Genomic DNA, 17,629 nt, shown 5'->3' with positions numbered 1-17,629 from the left:
TACCTGTCACTATCATCCGGGAAAACCACTGAATGCAAAGACCCATTCATCAAGTGTGAAACCTTTTCTCTCAGTCCTGAGGAAAAGCAGTGCTTCTGTGCAGACACCGTCCATCGTCCCATGAGCGTGGCCAGAGATGGGGATGATGGGCTCAGGAATAAGAGGCTGAGAGAGTTTTATACCAAGATGCTATTTACTTCCAACAGTCATATTCAGCTGCATTATAACAGATCTATGCAATCCACATGTATACACCTACAACAGTTAATAACATTTTAAAAAAGACACTAATAAATTAAGTACATTTAACTTATATGGGACAATGGTCATTGTGACAGTGGTGGACAGGGCTGGATCTGCAGTCTAGGATCTTCTCTAGGATGCAAATGCCAAGTGAGCAGTCTGGAAAATCCCTCTGGAACCCACAGTCCTCATCCCACACGTGTTAGACCATAACCTGAAACAGCCTTGGAGAATGCACATGCTGGCCTCTGTGCTTCCTGTTCTCACAGGAATCTCTACATTCCTCCATCCTCACAACATGCAACACTTTTCCTTTTCTTTCACTGCACCATTGCATTGTTCCTTCTAGTACGCAAATACTTTTCTGTCAAATATAAAAGCAGACTTCCCTAGAGCCCATCAAAGCCACATCCAACAGCATTTTGTGGCACTTTTCTTGTTTCAGTCCTTCTGTGGAGGCAACCAAATGTGACAGCTTTACAAAAACAGAACAAACTGCAAACATTTCAGATTTAATACAAAGATTTAATAGAGTTCACAGACACTAATGCTCCATCTGGAATCCAGTGACTTTCACACCTTCATGAGGAACAGAAGATGAATCCCACCCCAGATTTTAAGGTAAGAATAGGGATTTTCAGGAGTCTTTGTGTGACACAAGCACAAGCAACAGTGACTTTCAGAGAAGCTTGTTCTCCTATATTGCTTAAATGCCTTGAAAACATCACCCACATCAGGGTAGAGAGTGTGTTTGTTATCCCATGCCTTAAATAATGCCTACTACAGGATAAAGAAACTCTGGAGATGTGAAATGAGAATAGTGATTGACCCTCTCAGCATAGAATCATAGCAGAGTTCAGAGGAAAAACCATCACCCTACCTGTACCGACCCGCAATATAGCAAAACCTCAACAGCTCAGCAGAGGTTCAGTCCTCCTGCTTCCCTTGAAGAATTGCTGCCATGGCAGTTGCCAAAGAGCATGTTCCGTGAGAGCTGCAGTTCTGATCAAAACGAACTGTGTTTAAGGTAATACATCTGTGGATCCCCTGTTAGTCTGAGACAACTGTGCCAGCAGGTTGACATTAACAGCAGCAGTACAGCCAACCATGCTGAGCACCAGGGAAAAAGGAACTTCTGGTTCCAGCAGCTGCGAGCCAACTGCACCATTGACAGCTGCTATTTTTCTTCCATATATGCTGACCATCCAGTCAAAAAGTAAAACCAAGGAGGCATGTGCCTTCAAGGCAGGCAAGGGTGTTACTGTACAGGTACAACTGGAACAATAAACCTTCCACAATGTGTGCACACTAGAGCTCTGCAGTTGTTAGGTTCTCTTAAGCAGGTTCAACTGGAACAGACCTGACCCTCTTCCATACCATTGATAGTGGATATGATCACCATCTGCAACTCCTTCAACTCCCACTTTCCATACCAGGTAGAAATGAGCCTCCTGGTTCTTTGCTTTATCAGCTCCAGAGACTCCTGTTTCCATCTGCCTCTTCTGTTGATGTTTACACCAGAGATCCAGCTCTGCCCCACTTCAGTCTGTGTGACTGTCCTTCTCATCCTTTGGAAGCAGCAGGCTCGACCTGGCTGGAGAGCTGGTGGCTCTCTTGATCACCTCCATCCACCTGTCAAGAAAGGACATGAGAAATGCTCAACCCCTCACTCACAGATGCATCATATCTTCCTTCCATTATGAGCTGTGTCCCTTTCACCAAACCCCACAAAACAGCCACTTTTCTACCTTTCTTTTACAATTCTTTTAGGAAATTAGTTCTTCAAATTAATAGCTTGAGATGTGGTAAATACACCGCAGAACATAGCTGCCTGTCCAAGTAACAGCTCTACCGTGCTTTGAGCTCCAGAGAGCTCTTATAAGAGCAACACTTAAGTGTACATCCATTGTGAAATAGGCATTTTTTCCTTGAAACCACTACGTGAAACTAGTGGATTAAAAAGCACAACCCTGCTGTCCCAGGTAGCTGACATGTACATTGCTTACAAGGGTGTGACACTTACGCAAGGAAGAAGGTGCCACCTTCTCAATAAAACCACACACCAAACCACCAAATAGTATCGGGCACAGCAGGATGCAATGCAAGGGTTTTCAACAGCTAATGTAACAGCAAAGCTTTGTACATGTTGTATTTTAAACATGATTTACTTTGGACCATGTGTGGAAGCCCTCTCAGCACTACTGAACATAATTACAGGGAAAGTAAAGTGAAAAGCAGCACTGCACTTGTTGCTCTCGACCTTCTGTTATAACTCTTTATTTTCAGGAGGAAAGAGTTGGATGATTAACCAGTGAATTAACAGCATATCATATATCTAGACAGAGAAAGCAGAAAATTACCTCTCAAAGGTGTATTTGCTCTCAGCCCTGAAGAAATACACATGGGACTTGAACTGCAGCTTGAAGACATAATCCTTCTGAATACCGTCTGCCTCTACAGGAGCGCTGACTGCATAGCCGAGCAGCGGGAGACTGGCCAAGGGATAATCGTCCTGGAACAGCCCAACAGCCCAGCCCTTAGTGCAAGGCATCCCCTGCCACCCAGCGCATCCCCACCTGCACTCACTCTTGTGTATTGTACAGCTAACACCTTTGTTTTGTTTAGGAGAGAACAGGAGGAGGAGCAGCCTTTCTCTTGTGAGGCCTCCAATGGCTTATAATGAAACGTTTCCCCCATTCCTTTTCACTGGTTTTATGGTTATTTGCTTCTATTCCCCCGCCCACTGCTGTCTCCCCACCTCCCCCTTCTTCCTCCGCTCCCTCTGTCTGGAACGCCAAGCATAGATCTGACACTAAAGTTAAAATATCCTTCCCAAAAGAAATGTGCCTCAAGACAAGAAGCCTTAAGAAAATAAACACAGTTTATTGGGTTAATAAGATGAAGAGGCACCAGTTGCACTGCAGCACAGTTTTTACCAAGTCGGCACTGACTGCATCCCCAGGCAGAAAAATCCCTGATGCCTGTTTAACTGTGCTAAGGCCAGCAGGGAGAGAAACAGACAAAACATTGTGGATTCCCTCACCTCCGTTAGTCACCGCATGAGGTGACATTTTCCCCCTCACCCACAGGACAGTACCATCAACAGAATTGGAAATCACAGAATCCCAGACTGGTTTGGGTTGGAAAGGACCTTAAAGCTCATCCAGTTCCAACCCCCTGCCATGGGCAGGGACACCCTCCACTGGAGTAGGTTGCTCCACGACCCGTCCAACCTGGCCTTGAACACTGCCAGGGATGGGGCAGCCACCCATTTACTCACCTGGTGTGTTTTGTAGAAGAACAAGCAGAAGTTGGTGAAGACAACCCACAGTTTCTGCCAGCCATTGCTATTCTTGAACTTCCTCAGCAAGTATCCAGAGAGCTGGTTCTAGCACAGAATGAAAACTCACTGTGAAACCACAGGTCACTTATCCTTCAGAAAAAGACAGCAGCTGCCATAGATAAAAAGCTTGAGGCTGTTACAATTGCCCTGTGTTTGCTCCCCTGTAGTGAAAGGCCTCCCAGAGACTTCACATAGTGACTGAGTGACTCTATCTTCAGTTCACTAATTCACAACTAACTTCTTATAAACAAATTAGTGATTTCTCTCCATTAACAGCACGTTCCCCTTTATGTGTAAGCTCTCACTGTATGTCAGTGCAATGTGAGGAGGGTGCTGCAGCATCTCATCCCTCCAGCGACTGCTCTCCTTTGTGGCCTGTGGTCAGGGGAACAGTGACAGCCACGAGGGTGACCATCCCTTTAGCCACCCTTTTTTGTGTGCAGAAAAGCCACATAGAGCACACCACATGAGAAGGAAAAGAAAGCAGAAGAAGAAACAGAGGGTGCCATGTGGCAGCTATGCAAAGCCAAGCCCAGTGTGGTAAGCAGGCTACAGGGAAGTTGAACACTGCTGGCTTGGAGTCAGTCACCCAGTGCTTGTGCAGTGGGATAAGGAAACCTATGGCATGGAATGACAGCAAATGGATTTTCTAATTAGAGAAAAAGACAGGATACACAACAGATTTATGCATAGAGAACAATTTGGGGAAACATAAACAAGAGGAAATACACTATATTAATGTTACAAGTCTGCTGCTGTGGCATCCTCACGCCACCATATGTGGGCTCACTGAGCAATTACAAACTGAGCAGCAGTACATTTTCCTTGGCATCTCATGGCTCCTCCCCACCAGCACAGAACTTGAGAGGCATTTTACCTGGATCATGCACAGGTAATCAGACAGGGATAGGCTCTGGTTCCGGTACCAACAAACATGGGTGATTGTGTTGGGCCGTTGGGCCTGACCCAGCAAATAGCGAGGAGGAAGCTCTGGAGAAACAGCAAGAGAGCAGAAAACTGAGCAGAGAAAAGGGGGAGAGAAAGAAAAACAGAACGTTAGGATAAGAGAAGTGATGCAAGAATGACATCTGTTAAAGGAAAATGGATTGTGAAAAATAAAAGATGGATTAGGACATGGAACAGATCAAAGCGAGAGGGAGCTGCAAGAACTCACATGTTTAATCCCAGAGCCTGTAGCAGAGTGGTCTCGTTAATCCAGGTACAGAATAGTAAACTGGTGCCTTTCACATGGAAAAGAAAGGCCTGTTCCCTCCAATAGAAACCACTTTCTTTGCCAGCTAGTGCCCAACTTTGTATCCTAAACCAAGGTAACACCTCTAAGACCTCCTTAACTTAACACTCTCTATACCATGAAAACCCAGGAGCTTCAGTGTCCAACTTTAACTCCTTCCATTACACAATAAGTGCCTTAACAACAGGGCAGAGAAGATAGTAAGGTACAAATACAAGGATGCAGCCCCCTGCCCCATTACTATTTCTAGTTAGTGACCACATTTTTCTCTCCATGGTAGTTAGGGTCCGTCACACTTCTGTAAGTCTTTCAAGCATGCCAGCCTCCAGGAAGGTGTCCTACCCAACTGACCTTGCCATACTGCCACCTGAAGTGAAAGCATAGTTCTGGTGCAAATCGCGCTCTGCATAAGGAGTGCTGAACAGAAATCTGTCTTGAAATCTGCAGGATTCAGTACCAAAACATGCACCAGTGCTGCATCAAGCCATGTTGAATGGTAAGACCCATGGTAACAGCAGATTAGCAGGCACATATTAAGTCTCTTTTGAGCATAACACAACACTGCTGCAAAATGGCACTTTCTAATGCTTGCTGCTCACCCCTACCAGCGAGGGAAGGTCAGAGAAGTCAGATTCTCTTCTTAGTTCTAGGTGCAGTAGAGTAGCTAACCAGACCTCAGTATGGCAGAGTCAGCCTCTAAAGGAAACTGTCATGGGTACGTAACTTATCCTCCAATAAGGCTGATGAAACCCAAAGGAACAATTCATTCCTGGGATATCCCGTGTTTCCTTTAAAATTTGCCTCCTTCAGTGCTTCTGCTGAAGCAAAACCCTGCTGCAAGTAGACAGGAGCATATGTATGCAGACAAAGACATGCACGGAGGAGGGCAAACATGCAGCGGCCTTTTAGTAGCCCATGCTCTCCCATGGATGCAGAGATGCTGCCAAGGCAAAATGGGAGATGGAGTGGAGGATGAGCAGTGGCTGAGAGACCCAGGATGGACAGTGAGACATGAGAGCTGCGCCCTGCAGGTACCTCAACAGCCACACTGTGGTCAGTCATGGAGACGCTCGTGTTGCGGTACCAACACACGTGCATGGTTGTGTTGGCACGGTGGTGGCTCTGCCTGTCCAAGGAGCTACGAGAAGAGTGTATGTCATCTTCGGACTCCTGTTCTAGAGAGACCTCATCAGAGGATCCTGGGGGAGGAGAATTCAGCAGTGGTTTAAGAAAATTGTGCAATACAAAGAGCAAGAGAAGCAGGGATTCCTGAGAAAAACCCTATTTCAGTTCCAATGGTCCAGTTTTAAAATACATCAACTTGAATTGGTTGATGTATTTTAATAGCTCCAAAACAGCTCCAAAAGACCACTCTAAGCAGACTGTTCTGGCTTTCATTACTCAGTTCTGCTCGGGGCAGCTGACTCAATACTGTGTAAAACAAACAAAAAAACCCCAGACTTCATCTTCAGTCAATCCTTAGTGAGGAACAGGAAGAAGCGCTCCAAGAAGGCATACAACATGTTTCAGCACATCTGTAACACTACCAGAGACAGGCACAAGAATGCTGACCTATAAAAGCTGATCTCCAAACCCATCCCATTTCTGGACAAGAAAATATACTACATGGTTAAACTGAGAAAAATACATGTAAGAGATGAATAAGGACATTATAAAATCAACAATTCTGCAACAGGAGCATCTCTGCTGCATTTAAAATTACCAGGAACGTCAGTCTAGGAAGACAAGCATATTTCTTTTGATTAAAACAAAAGCACAATTAACTCCTAATTACCATATAAATTATAAAACTACGCCATTCATGAAATCAAATTCACAATAGGAAAGATGAAAAGTTCATGACAACTGATGCTTTTCAAGAAGGCAGGGAACAGCACTTACTGTTGGAGCGATTGCATACTGAGTTCTCCAGAAGTGTGTCAGATTTCTCAGTAGATTTCTTGGCCATTTCAATTGCCATGTTTAGGTCTTCCATCCACTTCCCCATCTCCAGGCGGGTACTGCAAGCCAAACAGTGAAAATGGAGATCACCTCAGCCTCGAGCTGTGACAGAGTGCCAGTGTACTGACAAAAGGCACAAGTCACTGCACACGACAAGGAGCAGTCTCTTTCCATTAAACAAATAGAAAAAACTTCCTCCAAAGTATGAGCTTTCCATATAGGAAGCTGTCCTCATGCAACTTTCACCTCTATTTTCAGGCCTTGAAACAAGACTAAAATAACCATTTAAAACTTGGACTTTACAGCAAAGAGAATAGAAAGCCAGAAGGCCACATAATATTACCCTCTGGAGCTATATGACTCAGAAGAGGAATTACGTGGCCTAAAGCATCTCTGTTCTTCATACAGCCAGCCTCATAGCTGATGGCTTGTTTCAAACATGAAATCATGTTTTCACTCCAAAAAGCATTTTGAAGATGGGTGGTATGACCATCCCGGAAATGATTTCTTTTCTCAAAGGACAAAAGGCAACCTGAAAGACAGCACATCTTTTAAAGGGGATATCGGATTTATTACCTGACATCTCAGGCAAGTAAAACATAGAGTGCAGGAGGTTGAGGACTTCTTTCACCCCACATACTTTCCATTACAAGATCCATGGCCCAAGCCATGATAACAGCTTCCTTCATGAGATCCATGCAGGAACTTTCCCCTCCTTACATCCATTAGCATGTTCTTGATTTTGATTCTTTTTGAGTTTCTCGAATATTTGTATGTTTAGATTTCATTTCGTCTCCTGCTTTATAGCAGTTGTTTAAAGAATTGCACTGTTAGCTAACTACAAAACAATACAACGACAATAATAGCAATACAAATGTTATTTGCTGCTGCTGTGTGTTTAGTAACACACCATTCAGTGAAGTATATTACTTGTTCCCAAACCACAACACTGATAAAGGAGCATCCTGTGTTTGTTCTGAAGTCATGTTTTCCAGAGGATGCACAAAACACCCCCTGGCTCTGCACCAAACAATTGGAAAAGTAACTCTTTGGAGAAGGTATCTACAAAACCTACAGGCACCTGACGAAAAGAAATGTTACCTTGCTGCCACCACTATGGTTTTTTGTGCTGAATAGATGGTGAAGCAGTGTGGGACAGCCCATTCATTCCCACTCTCCTCCACCTGCAGAAAAAGAAAAGGTTTTTCTCATCACTGCTCAGTGATGGATAAACACTTAACCCTGTCCTCCTTGGCTAGCTAGGAATTTCAGTCAAATACAATTACAACCCGGTTGCAGTAAGTGCAGAACAGCTACTTTTTTAATGAATACCACCTATTACAAGTCTAATTTGGCTCTCTATGAACATTTATATTGTGCATTTCTACTGCCGCATGTCTAGCAGCACACCACCACATCCAACAAGGCAAGAAAAAGAGGGTTCTGACCAGGATTCAGCTTATTACTTACCGGTGGGTCGAGCACTATCAGCTGCAAATCAAACACAGAAAGAACAGTCCCATTAGAATAGGGGGGTGGGCAGACAGGAGGACTGCTTAGATGCCTAGGTGTGTGTACAGGGAGAAAATGCCAAGACAAATCCCAATTTCCAGATCAGCCTCTTTCAGAAGACTGAAAATGAATGGTCAAAAGGGAGTGGTCCAGCTGTTTTGCTAAGAATGGAATGAACAGGTTTATTGCCTGCAGAAAAGTGTTTGACACACAGACTGTTGTCAATGGCCTGGGAGCGGTTTGTGGCTTTGGATCTGATGTCCTGAAGAATGCCTCAACCTGGTTCAAGGCAAATTTCCCTCATGCTGTGATGCAGCTTGAAACCACTTACCAACATGCCATGCAGAGCAAGATGTCCGTGAATTTTGAACTGATTTGTGCCTGTAACCCCTTTGCTTGTGTACAGTAACATATCTGAGAACTGAAAAGGCAGGGAGAATGCAATCAGTATTGTGGAAAACACAGGCAGGGCCAAGTATTTTTTTGATATCTTTTTTAAAAATCTGTTAAAAGACCACTGTAGACACATGAAAAAAAAAACCAAAAACAAAAACCCAACCACCACCATTTCTCAGTCAGTTTGGCCCAATTTCCTTAAAACCATTCTTTACTTACAAGAAAGGCAATTAATTTGTTAAATTCCATTAAAACTTCATGCCATTAAGGAAACAAGTTGAACAGACAGTATTGTCACAATCACACCCTCTCTACACATTCCTCAGGGTGAGCTGTCAGTTACGATTGCTGATTTTCATCACAAGCACAGGAAAGCACCCTTTCACAACAACTTTATCTTGAAGACTTTGTGTTTATGAAAGCAACACCCACCAGAAAGAACATCCGCTGCTGTAAACCTTTCTTAGTGAGCTTATACAAGCAACCTTCCCGGATAAATTCCTGCAGTGGAAAATAAGAAATTAGATAAAGCTTCATCTTTTCCAAAACCAGAGAATTTTAATAGTTCTTTTTTCATCCCAGAGGATACAGATGTTGATTGGTGCCCAGCAATGACTGCTAAACAGATTTGTAGAATGCCAGATGACACCTTTCCTTCTGTTTTGTAACATGAATCAGCTCCTTGCTGCAGCCAGCATTTAAATCAATGAAGCAAGAGAAGGAAAAGTAGCAGAGTTCCTGTTGGACACCAGCAGTTCACCTATTACACTTACATCCCACTGCAGTGATTGCCATAGCATCCCAAAAACACACGCGATGCTCCTGTACTTATGCTCAGTATATCTACCAAAAACAAAGAAACAAAAAAAACAAGCAGGAACTAGACAAAGTACTACAAAATGAGAGTCACTGATACCAGTTTTGCCCAGTGACGTGGCACTCTCCATCACTATGTTCTCCATGCAGTCTCAGTTCACAGACAGAGATTGCACCAGACAGACATAAGCTGACCTGGAAGTGGATTTCCCTATTGCGTACATGACATACTGCTTCCCGCCCAAACACAGAGCACTGTACCCTAGTGTACACCCAATATATGCTGCACTGGAAACACAAAACTGTAGCCAGAGTCTTAAGCAGAAGCATTTCTGATCTATTCCCTACAACATCAAAACTCCATGGAACCTACTATGAAGACAATTATGCAAAGCCTTTACAGTAGTTCCATAATACAGAAAGGCAGTGATGGCAAGAACATCCTTCAAAGGCACTTCCTTGGAGATAAAAAAAATAAAGGCTCTAAAGACTATGCAAAAGCACTTACTCTGCCAGGAGCTGTGAGATTATCTATACCAATCAAGTCGTGTTGCAGCTCTGTGAGCTTCTGGAAATTCTCCAGACGGATGAGACTGTGCTGCAGCTGAGACGTCATTTCTGTGACTTCCTTCAGTGCATCTACAAGGCAAATGGCACCAAGGGGATTGGAACAGAGCAGACAAACCCAGGCCACCAATTTTATCCCTGGAAAACTGAATCTGAAATTTATAGCCATGTTTAGAATAGGACAGAATAGTTTGGAAGGGACCTACTGCCAACTTCTTAAAGCATATTTTATATCTACCTAGGGACAAAATGGAGACTAGCAATCAACTTCATAGGGCTTCCTATGCTTTTGGAGATTACTGCATATCTCAGATGCTGCACATATAAAAAGTGTTTACCACATACCCAAAGTAAATTAAAAAAATCAAGCCAACTATTTCTGCCAAAGATTACTTTATAAATGAATGAAATTTACTATGGAATCTTTAACACTAAAAACCAATTATTTTTTGTCACATTTGTACTTACAACCAACGAAGAGCTCCTAAAAAACCTGCACACACACCCCTTGCTAAAAAACGGGACAAGAAAAGGACTTCTTCTCCAGCTTTGGTGGAAACACTAAGATCCATCAAGATTAGCCATGAGAAAAACACTTCCTGAAATGTTCAAGGCTGAGTTGTCCGGGGCTCTGAGTAACCTGGTCTAGTGGAAGGTGTCCCTGCCTGTGGCAGGGTGGTTGGAACTGGACGATTGTTAAGGTCCCTTCCAACCCAAACCTTTCTGTGATTCTATGAATGCCAGAAAAAGCATTCATTCCATATGAAGAGAACAGTCCATAGCTAAGGTATCTTTTGCATTTTCCAAACCAGCAGTTAAGGCAAATTTCTACCTATTGGAAAAAGCTTAGGAGCCCTGCACCAGAGCATGGTAGGAGAGTAGGGAAACCTGGTACCAAAACCCTTCAAGAAAAACAAAATTAATTTTAAAACATAAGCTAAACACTTTTTTTGCCTTTAATTAAGCTGCCTCCTGCCAGTTTTCTGCTATTCTACTTGGTGTATTCTGGTTGGGGGTTTTTTTAGAATGTTTAGATTGTAGGATTCACTAAGCAGTTGTGTTTTCAACAATCTAAATTAAAGTTCCTGTGTATTCTGTGAAGCTGCATGTGAGAATTAGAGAGGTCCTGAGTGGAGAAAAAGCATTTACATCAAATTTGTAGATGTAATGCTTGTCTTTCCCAGGATACAGGCAAGACTGTGTGTGTACATGGGAGTGGGTTTCTGCCTAGCACATATACAGCTGAGAGCTCACTCACTCCGGCAATCGGCAAAGTCCCGGTGCTCTACTGTGTAGTGCTTGCAAAGCCTTCCCAGGATCAACTTGTAGTGCATCAGTCTCTGAATTGGTTTGAGCAGAAATGTGTTAAGGGGCAGGTAGCAAACCTTCTGCAGCTCAAACTCCTTATAAACCATTTCCAGCTTCTTTAGGCGTTTTGTTGCTTTCTCCAGTTCTGTCAGGACCTCATCGTGCTTCTGCAAATAACTGGTAAACTCCTGTTGAATTGTACAAAAAGTTATGTGGATCAAAGAAAAGCAGTCTTTAATAGATTTCACAGAGAATAAGAAAAAGCAACTATTTGTGATTTTAATGGAATAATTACTCCACTGCTATAGCACAAGTGTTAACTGTTGCATGAAGGCACTCTAAATGAAGGTGACTTCATTTCAGAAGAAACTACTCTGCAGTTAAAAAAGTATTTATATTTTGGATTAAACAACCTTATGAAACAGTGTCTCTATAGGGGAGAGTTCAAGCTGTGCAAATAGAGGAGAGACAGTGAAGCTAATTAAATAATTGTTCTTTGTCTTCTGCTGAAAAAACAATAAACAACCTTTTCTCAGGGTAAATGTAGGTAGTTAGACAAACAACAGTGGTATAACGCCTTACTATAAATATTTACGGTTTATTTGCTTTATCAACAATAATTGTTTGCAAGTCACTTCAGGTTTAGTGGAAATAGTAAGCCTTGAACCCCTATCTTTTATCTACCTTCAGAGTACGCATATTCCTGAGCATGACATCTCCAATGCGTTGATAATCTCCTTTCACGTAAGCGTTGGTTTTCCCTTCCCTGAAGTACACATAAAGGGATAAAATAAGGCAGCACAGTACATAGGAGATCAAGAAATTTCAATTTCCTTCCTCTACCTTCCCTTGTACTTCAAAACATAATCTTTAAGAAACACTTCCTGGTTATCTGTGTATTTGAAGGGCTGCTTTAGTAAAATAAAGGGAAGCAGTACTAACATTAATGCCTCCTTTATCCATTTATAGCCACTTGACATTCCCATTTCACTGTTCGGGTTGAAAACTTGGTACAGTAAGTATGGAAGCTACATGAAATAACAAACAAAGCCATGCACAGAAAACTATGAAAGGAATAGATAAGAACTTGTGTGAAAGTCTGTTTGGGAGCTAAACCTCTCAGACTTCTGAATAAATATCATAGCATGATCCCACCTGCACTTATTTTGATAATTATCTTTTGAAGGATAACTGTATTCTAATATATTACATCTCAGGTCAGGAGAAAGTCATACAAAGTTTAAAAGACTGAAAACATGCTCTTCAAAATAAGTTGTGCTGCAAGAACTGAACTCTAGTCGTTCACAAAACCACAAAAACACAAAAAAGTGTTTCCTAGATTTTCACCTGCAGATTCATTAATCAGGTGTTGAAAAACACACGTTATCTTTTTGGCCTTGTGTTTCTTCTCTTTTCTAAGGCTACAGAGACAGCACCAGGTTATATTGGTGGTCAGACTCAATGATCTTAATGGTCTTTTCCAGTCTTAGTGATGATAAAAACCTTGGTCTGGTGTACAAATCATATGATTCTATAACATGTACAAGGCAGTAATCGAAAAATGGCCTTTGAAAAATGTATTTAGTACTTTTTAAAAAACTACAATGTATTAAAAGACTTTTTCCTTAATTCTACTTACACAGAAATACCAGTTCAAAAAGAGATCAAGTACGGTTTTGAAGCAAGGACATAGGAAAAGGTTGCCCTGCTCGTTGCTCATTCACCGCAATATTAATGCTTACCAGAGTGATAGCCTCTGCTCAATCTCCTTCAGAAAGCCTCGATGAAACTCATAAATCGGGTCTATGTTAGAGAAGAGCAATGTCATCAGGCCCTCTGGCATAGCGTTCTCCTTGATGACTGCGCTGCGAAACCACTGCCGGAAAAATCATACATGAGACACATCTCTCCATTTACGAAATTAATTGCTAGCATAAATGTTCCTGCTCCTGCAGCAGTGGGGGAGGAGAAAGTGTGTGCACAGGGAAACAGCAGGAAGGAAGGAGAAATATTTAGGGAAGACGTAATTTGGAAAGGCTTAAAAGTCCTGTGGAAATTATTCAGTAGCTGGAGACATCTTGTTGCATGTCACATACTGCACTTTTTAATTGCTTTCAGTTCCCTTTCTGGGAGGAATGAAAATATTAAAAAAACCCAAAAACTAAACCTCTGAGGTACCAGATGTTCTCCCATCTTTTAGGAGAAGTGCTGGGAAGCCTGTAAGAGGAATCTGAGTGAGATGATGCTCACTGAGCTTGCAGAGAATACCTCAACTGAAGACATACAGAGTTAAGGGACTCAGGCTTCTCTGATGAAATTAAAACAAGAGCTTATAGAAATGCAACAGTAAAAATGTTCAAACCTGGACTACGTGAACAAAGGCTCTTAAAGAAGAAAAGTTGGAAGCTCAAGCTGTCCTCCAAACAAGGACTTGCTTGTCCATTCTTGGTGAAAGGAAGGGAAAAGGAAGAGAAAGAAAAAGAAGGAACAAAAAAAGACAAAACTCAAACCCCTAAGGATCCTTAACACCGTCTGCAATTGTCATCTGCTCTCACAATCTGAAGGGACAAAGATAACAGCTTCCCCAGGAATTCTGCAGAGCTGATAGCTAGATTACAAGCAGAGCTGACAGCAATGACTATCACTGAAGCTGAATGCAAAACATATTTGCGTTCACAATTTTCCAAGTGAAAGTTTGCCTAAGACATCAAAATGACATGTGATGTAGCTGTTGGAGGTAACCATGGAAGTCCAGAGAAGGTAACTGCTCCCCAACATGAGGGCATATGTAACAAGGAAGGCAACAACTACATGGCTCGTGGATTACGTTTTATCATTGGATTTCCCTCTTCTGATATCTGGAAGGAATTCCAAATTTTCCCAAATTAACAATTACTAATCTGTTAAGAAAAGGAAAATCGTTAAAGAATGTTAAAATCCCTTACCACTGTAATAACTTCCAGATCCTTTAAGTATGTCCGTTCTGTAGCAAGAATCTCCTTTGCTATGAAGTATGCCTTGTCAGCTGGATAGCGCTGGATAGAATACACAGTAATCAATCAAGTATTAAAATACAAATGCTCTATTTATTACTAAGCACAAACTTGAACCTTACATTTATTTCCCCTTGCAGTGTGCAAATGCAGCAATTGACTACTAACATGGCACCTCTGTATTCAGTACCATATTCTCAAATACTGACTTTACTATAAAATACTATCTATATTTCAAAATTATTAAAAAAATAGTCAATTATATGTCAGTTATATGAGCTTTCATTTAAAAAATCAAGGGAGCACTCTACAAAAATATGTAAACAGTTATTCCCATTTTCCTAGGTTTTAAACACTTCCCTAATCAAATGAAGTACAGCAGACTTGCAATACAATCCTTTTCCAAAAGCATTCTATTTCCACTTACAGCTTTCACTCAAACCTTTCAAATATTATAATGATTAGTTAAAAAAACACAAAAATCAAACTGTATCAATTGTAGGCTGCATGGTTGCTCCAGGGCTGCTATTTAAGGAAAATAGAAGATAGAATGGACGTGGAAGCACAAAGGAATGAAACAGTGAAAATGTTTCTGCAGTTGCAATGAACCAAAAGCAAAGCTATCCTGAAAACATACATTATTAAAACAAAGAAAGAAATAAAAAATCACATAACTAATATTAAGGAACTAATCACATTTCAAGCTAAGATGCTGCTTAGTCTCTTTAGCTCACTACACTGTGCTGCAGGTTTGTGCCAAATCCTTGCTTGGTGAAAATAACTGACAGCAAACCCATTTGAGTTATGTCAAAATCTGGCATCTATCTTAGCCCTTCCTGAGGGTAACAAAGCTTTGACAATTTTTTCTCCCCCTTTCCTTGTATGTACCAAGTTAAAAAAGAATTCTCTTTTGAGAGACACTTTGAGATGCCCCCCAGCAACATCATTACAGCTACTCAGCGGTACCAAATCCTCTATTTCAATATTGCTCATGGAGGTGTTTTCCTGGTTGCTCAGTAATGTATCTAATGAGTCCATCTTAGTCACTTAGAATCCCTGGAGGTGTATATCTCCAAATAACTGATTTTGAGAAACTGTTTAGCTTATTTCAGGTTATTTTATGGTAGTTTTCATAATCCCAACATCAGCACCCTCCCTAAAGAAACCAGAGGACATACTCGGATATTTTTATTTCTATTCACACCATAGCCATCCTCTTAACTTTAAAGTACCTGCCTCAGGTACATGGTGGAATGGAAAGTCCTAACTAATTTTGGCTTCAGGTTTTTTTTATATTTTCTTGGGCTGTCTACCTGTCTGTAGTGTCATAAACCCTCAAAATCCTGTTTAACCTCAGCGGGCATCCTTCTCAAGCAGCCTCTTCCCAAAGGATAGGACCATCATCTTCCTGACCTCCCTGGAGACTGAGGTGACACAGCCATTTTATCTCACCACCTTCCTCCTGCAGCACTTACCTGTCATGGAACACCCTGCTAATAAATCAACAGAACAACACACACTAGCTTGGCTAGAACTTCAGAAGTATCTTACATTATATGGGAATTCTGCTAAAGTGTATGTTCTTCGTGTAACACAGCTTTGTGTACACTGCCTCCCGGGCTCTGCAGCGGATACTATAGTGCACAATGCCCTTAAGGGACTAACTTCTATGGAAAAAATAAGTGTTTCCCTAGGCAAAGCTGGGTCATGGAATCAACCACAGGCTGTGACAAAAGATCACAGGGAGCCTCATCTCTGTAGACACAGCAGAGATGACCCAACTAATGCCCATACGTTTTCTTTTTTTCAGTCTTTTGGATCCTAACTGAATCCCCTGTGCTAAATTCTGGCAGCAGCTATGAGGCAGACCCTGAACCAGAAGCACCAAAAAGTGTAAGGCTGTCAGAGTGTAACAGAGGTCCTACCAAACACCTTCATTACTGGTCAGGCACTGCAAGAGGAAAGAAAATCAATTCATGACTAAAAAAAAAATAAACACAAGAACTCTCTAAGGAGGCAGTCTGCTTCCAAAGTCCAAAGAAAACATTCCATAGCAGGCATCTAGGCAAATATCCCCACATGGAAAAACTGTGTTTCAACATATTACATACACAAAATCCCACCTGGAAACCTTCAAAAACTCTCTATATGCAGCTAATAACAAATGAACAGCTCACGTTGAGTGAAAAGTTCTATTCTGAACTCATAAGGCCAAAACCAAACGACTGTGTCACAATGTCACAAAACTATCAAGTCTGGAAATAAAGAGCAAGTCCATGCACACAGAAACTACTCAACTTTTGACTTCAAAGTCTAGGCTTCAGCAGTGATAAAAATAACTCTGGGTAGGGGAAACTCACAAAAAAAAGACAAAACAAAAAAACCCCAAAAATGCAAAACAAAAAGCCCCGCACCATAAAAACACAGCTTTTGTGTACTTTCCAAGTAGGTTGCTACAACCAACCTCCATTAGAAAAGAAACAGGGAGACATTTACCAGTAAAATGTGACTTAAAAAGTAACAAAAAGTCTCAGCTTTCACAAGGCAGCACCGACTGGGAAACCCACACTGTAAGAATTGAAGAGTTTACATACAAATACCATGAATAAGCAGGTGGAAATACAGTGGCGTCACTAGCTTTAAAATCAGTCCTCTATTAATAGAGATATTGTTAAGATTATGTTTTTCTCCTACAATAAAGCTGTTAAACTGCTGTGAGGTTCAATTTGGTTAAATTTAACCCATTTAACACTGGTTTCTGCCTGGGCTTGTTTAACTTAAAATCCTGTATTCAAATGGGCATCGAAGCCTTAGAAGTCTCTGAAATGACCAAGATTAAGACCAATTAAAATAAAAAAGTTCCCTTTCAACATTCTTTTATAAATTCATTTCAGCCTGAATGAGAACTCAAGCTGCTGAAATATCAGATTGGGCTTCAGCATTTAGGACAGATAATGCAGTCACTGCTTGTATTTCCAGGTTATACTATTCCTGCTATAAGGAAAAATGAGAAGAAGTATATAAAAAAATGAAAAAACATTGACAACTAACAGCAAAGTGATCTGTCAAAGCTAAAACTCTATCTCAAAAAGCCTAAATAAGATAGGCAGGCTGAAAATTGGGGGTAGGTGGGTGGAAACAACCCACACAGTTGGATTGTTTCCATCTTAACTCCCAGTTGTTGGTTAAACCTTCCTCTCTCCTATAAGCACTTAAGCACACTGGTCCCGAAAGCAG

General features: G+C 41.5%; 1 protein-coding gene across 1 annotated transcript in view; it reads right to left on the bottom strand.

Annotated features, from left to right (window-relative positions):
• Positions 1 to 1,784: 1,784 nt before the first annotated feature.
• Positions 1,785 to 17,629, bottom strand: part of FARP2 (FERM, RhoGEF and pleckstrin domain protein 2) — a 67,821-nt gene continuing 51,976 nt past the window's right edge. The window contains exons 15-27 of the mRNA XM_010023863.1: positions 14,345 to 14,434; positions 13,142 to 13,275; positions 12,084 to 12,165; positions 11,350 to 11,587; positions 10,033 to 10,163; positions 9,141 to 9,209; positions 8,644 to 8,733; positions 7,902 to 7,984; positions 6,741 to 6,859; positions 5,874 to 6,037; positions 3,524 to 3,631; positions 2,604 to 2,755; positions 1,785 to 1,875 (exon numbers count right to left, since the gene is read on the bottom strand). Coding sequence (XP_010022165.1) covers positions 1,785 to 1,875; positions 2,604 to 2,755; positions 3,524 to 3,631; positions 5,874 to 6,037; positions 6,741 to 6,859; positions 7,902 to 7,984; positions 8,644 to 8,733; positions 9,141 to 9,209; positions 10,033 to 10,163; positions 11,350 to 11,587; positions 12,084 to 12,165; positions 13,142 to 13,275; positions 14,345 to 14,434 — 1,551 coding nt within the window. The remainder of the gene's footprint in view (positions 1,876 to 2,603; positions 2,756 to 3,523; positions 3,632 to 5,873; positions 6,038 to 6,740; positions 6,860 to 7,901; positions 7,985 to 8,643; positions 8,734 to 9,140; positions 9,210 to 10,032; positions 10,164 to 11,349; positions 11,588 to 12,083; positions 12,166 to 13,141; positions 13,276 to 14,344; positions 14,435 to 17,629) is intronic.

Source organism: Nestor notabilis, unplaced genomic scaffold (assembly GCF_000696875.1).
Source record: "Nestor notabilis isolate BGI_N333 unplaced genomic scaffold, ASM69687v1 scaffold521, whole genome shotgun sequence".
NCBI lineage: Eukaryota > Metazoa > Chordata > Aves > Psittaciformes > Psittacidae > Nestor > Nestor notabilis.
Note: the sequence above shows the minus strand (reverse complement) of the source record. Positions and strands in the feature narration are given on the sequence as shown.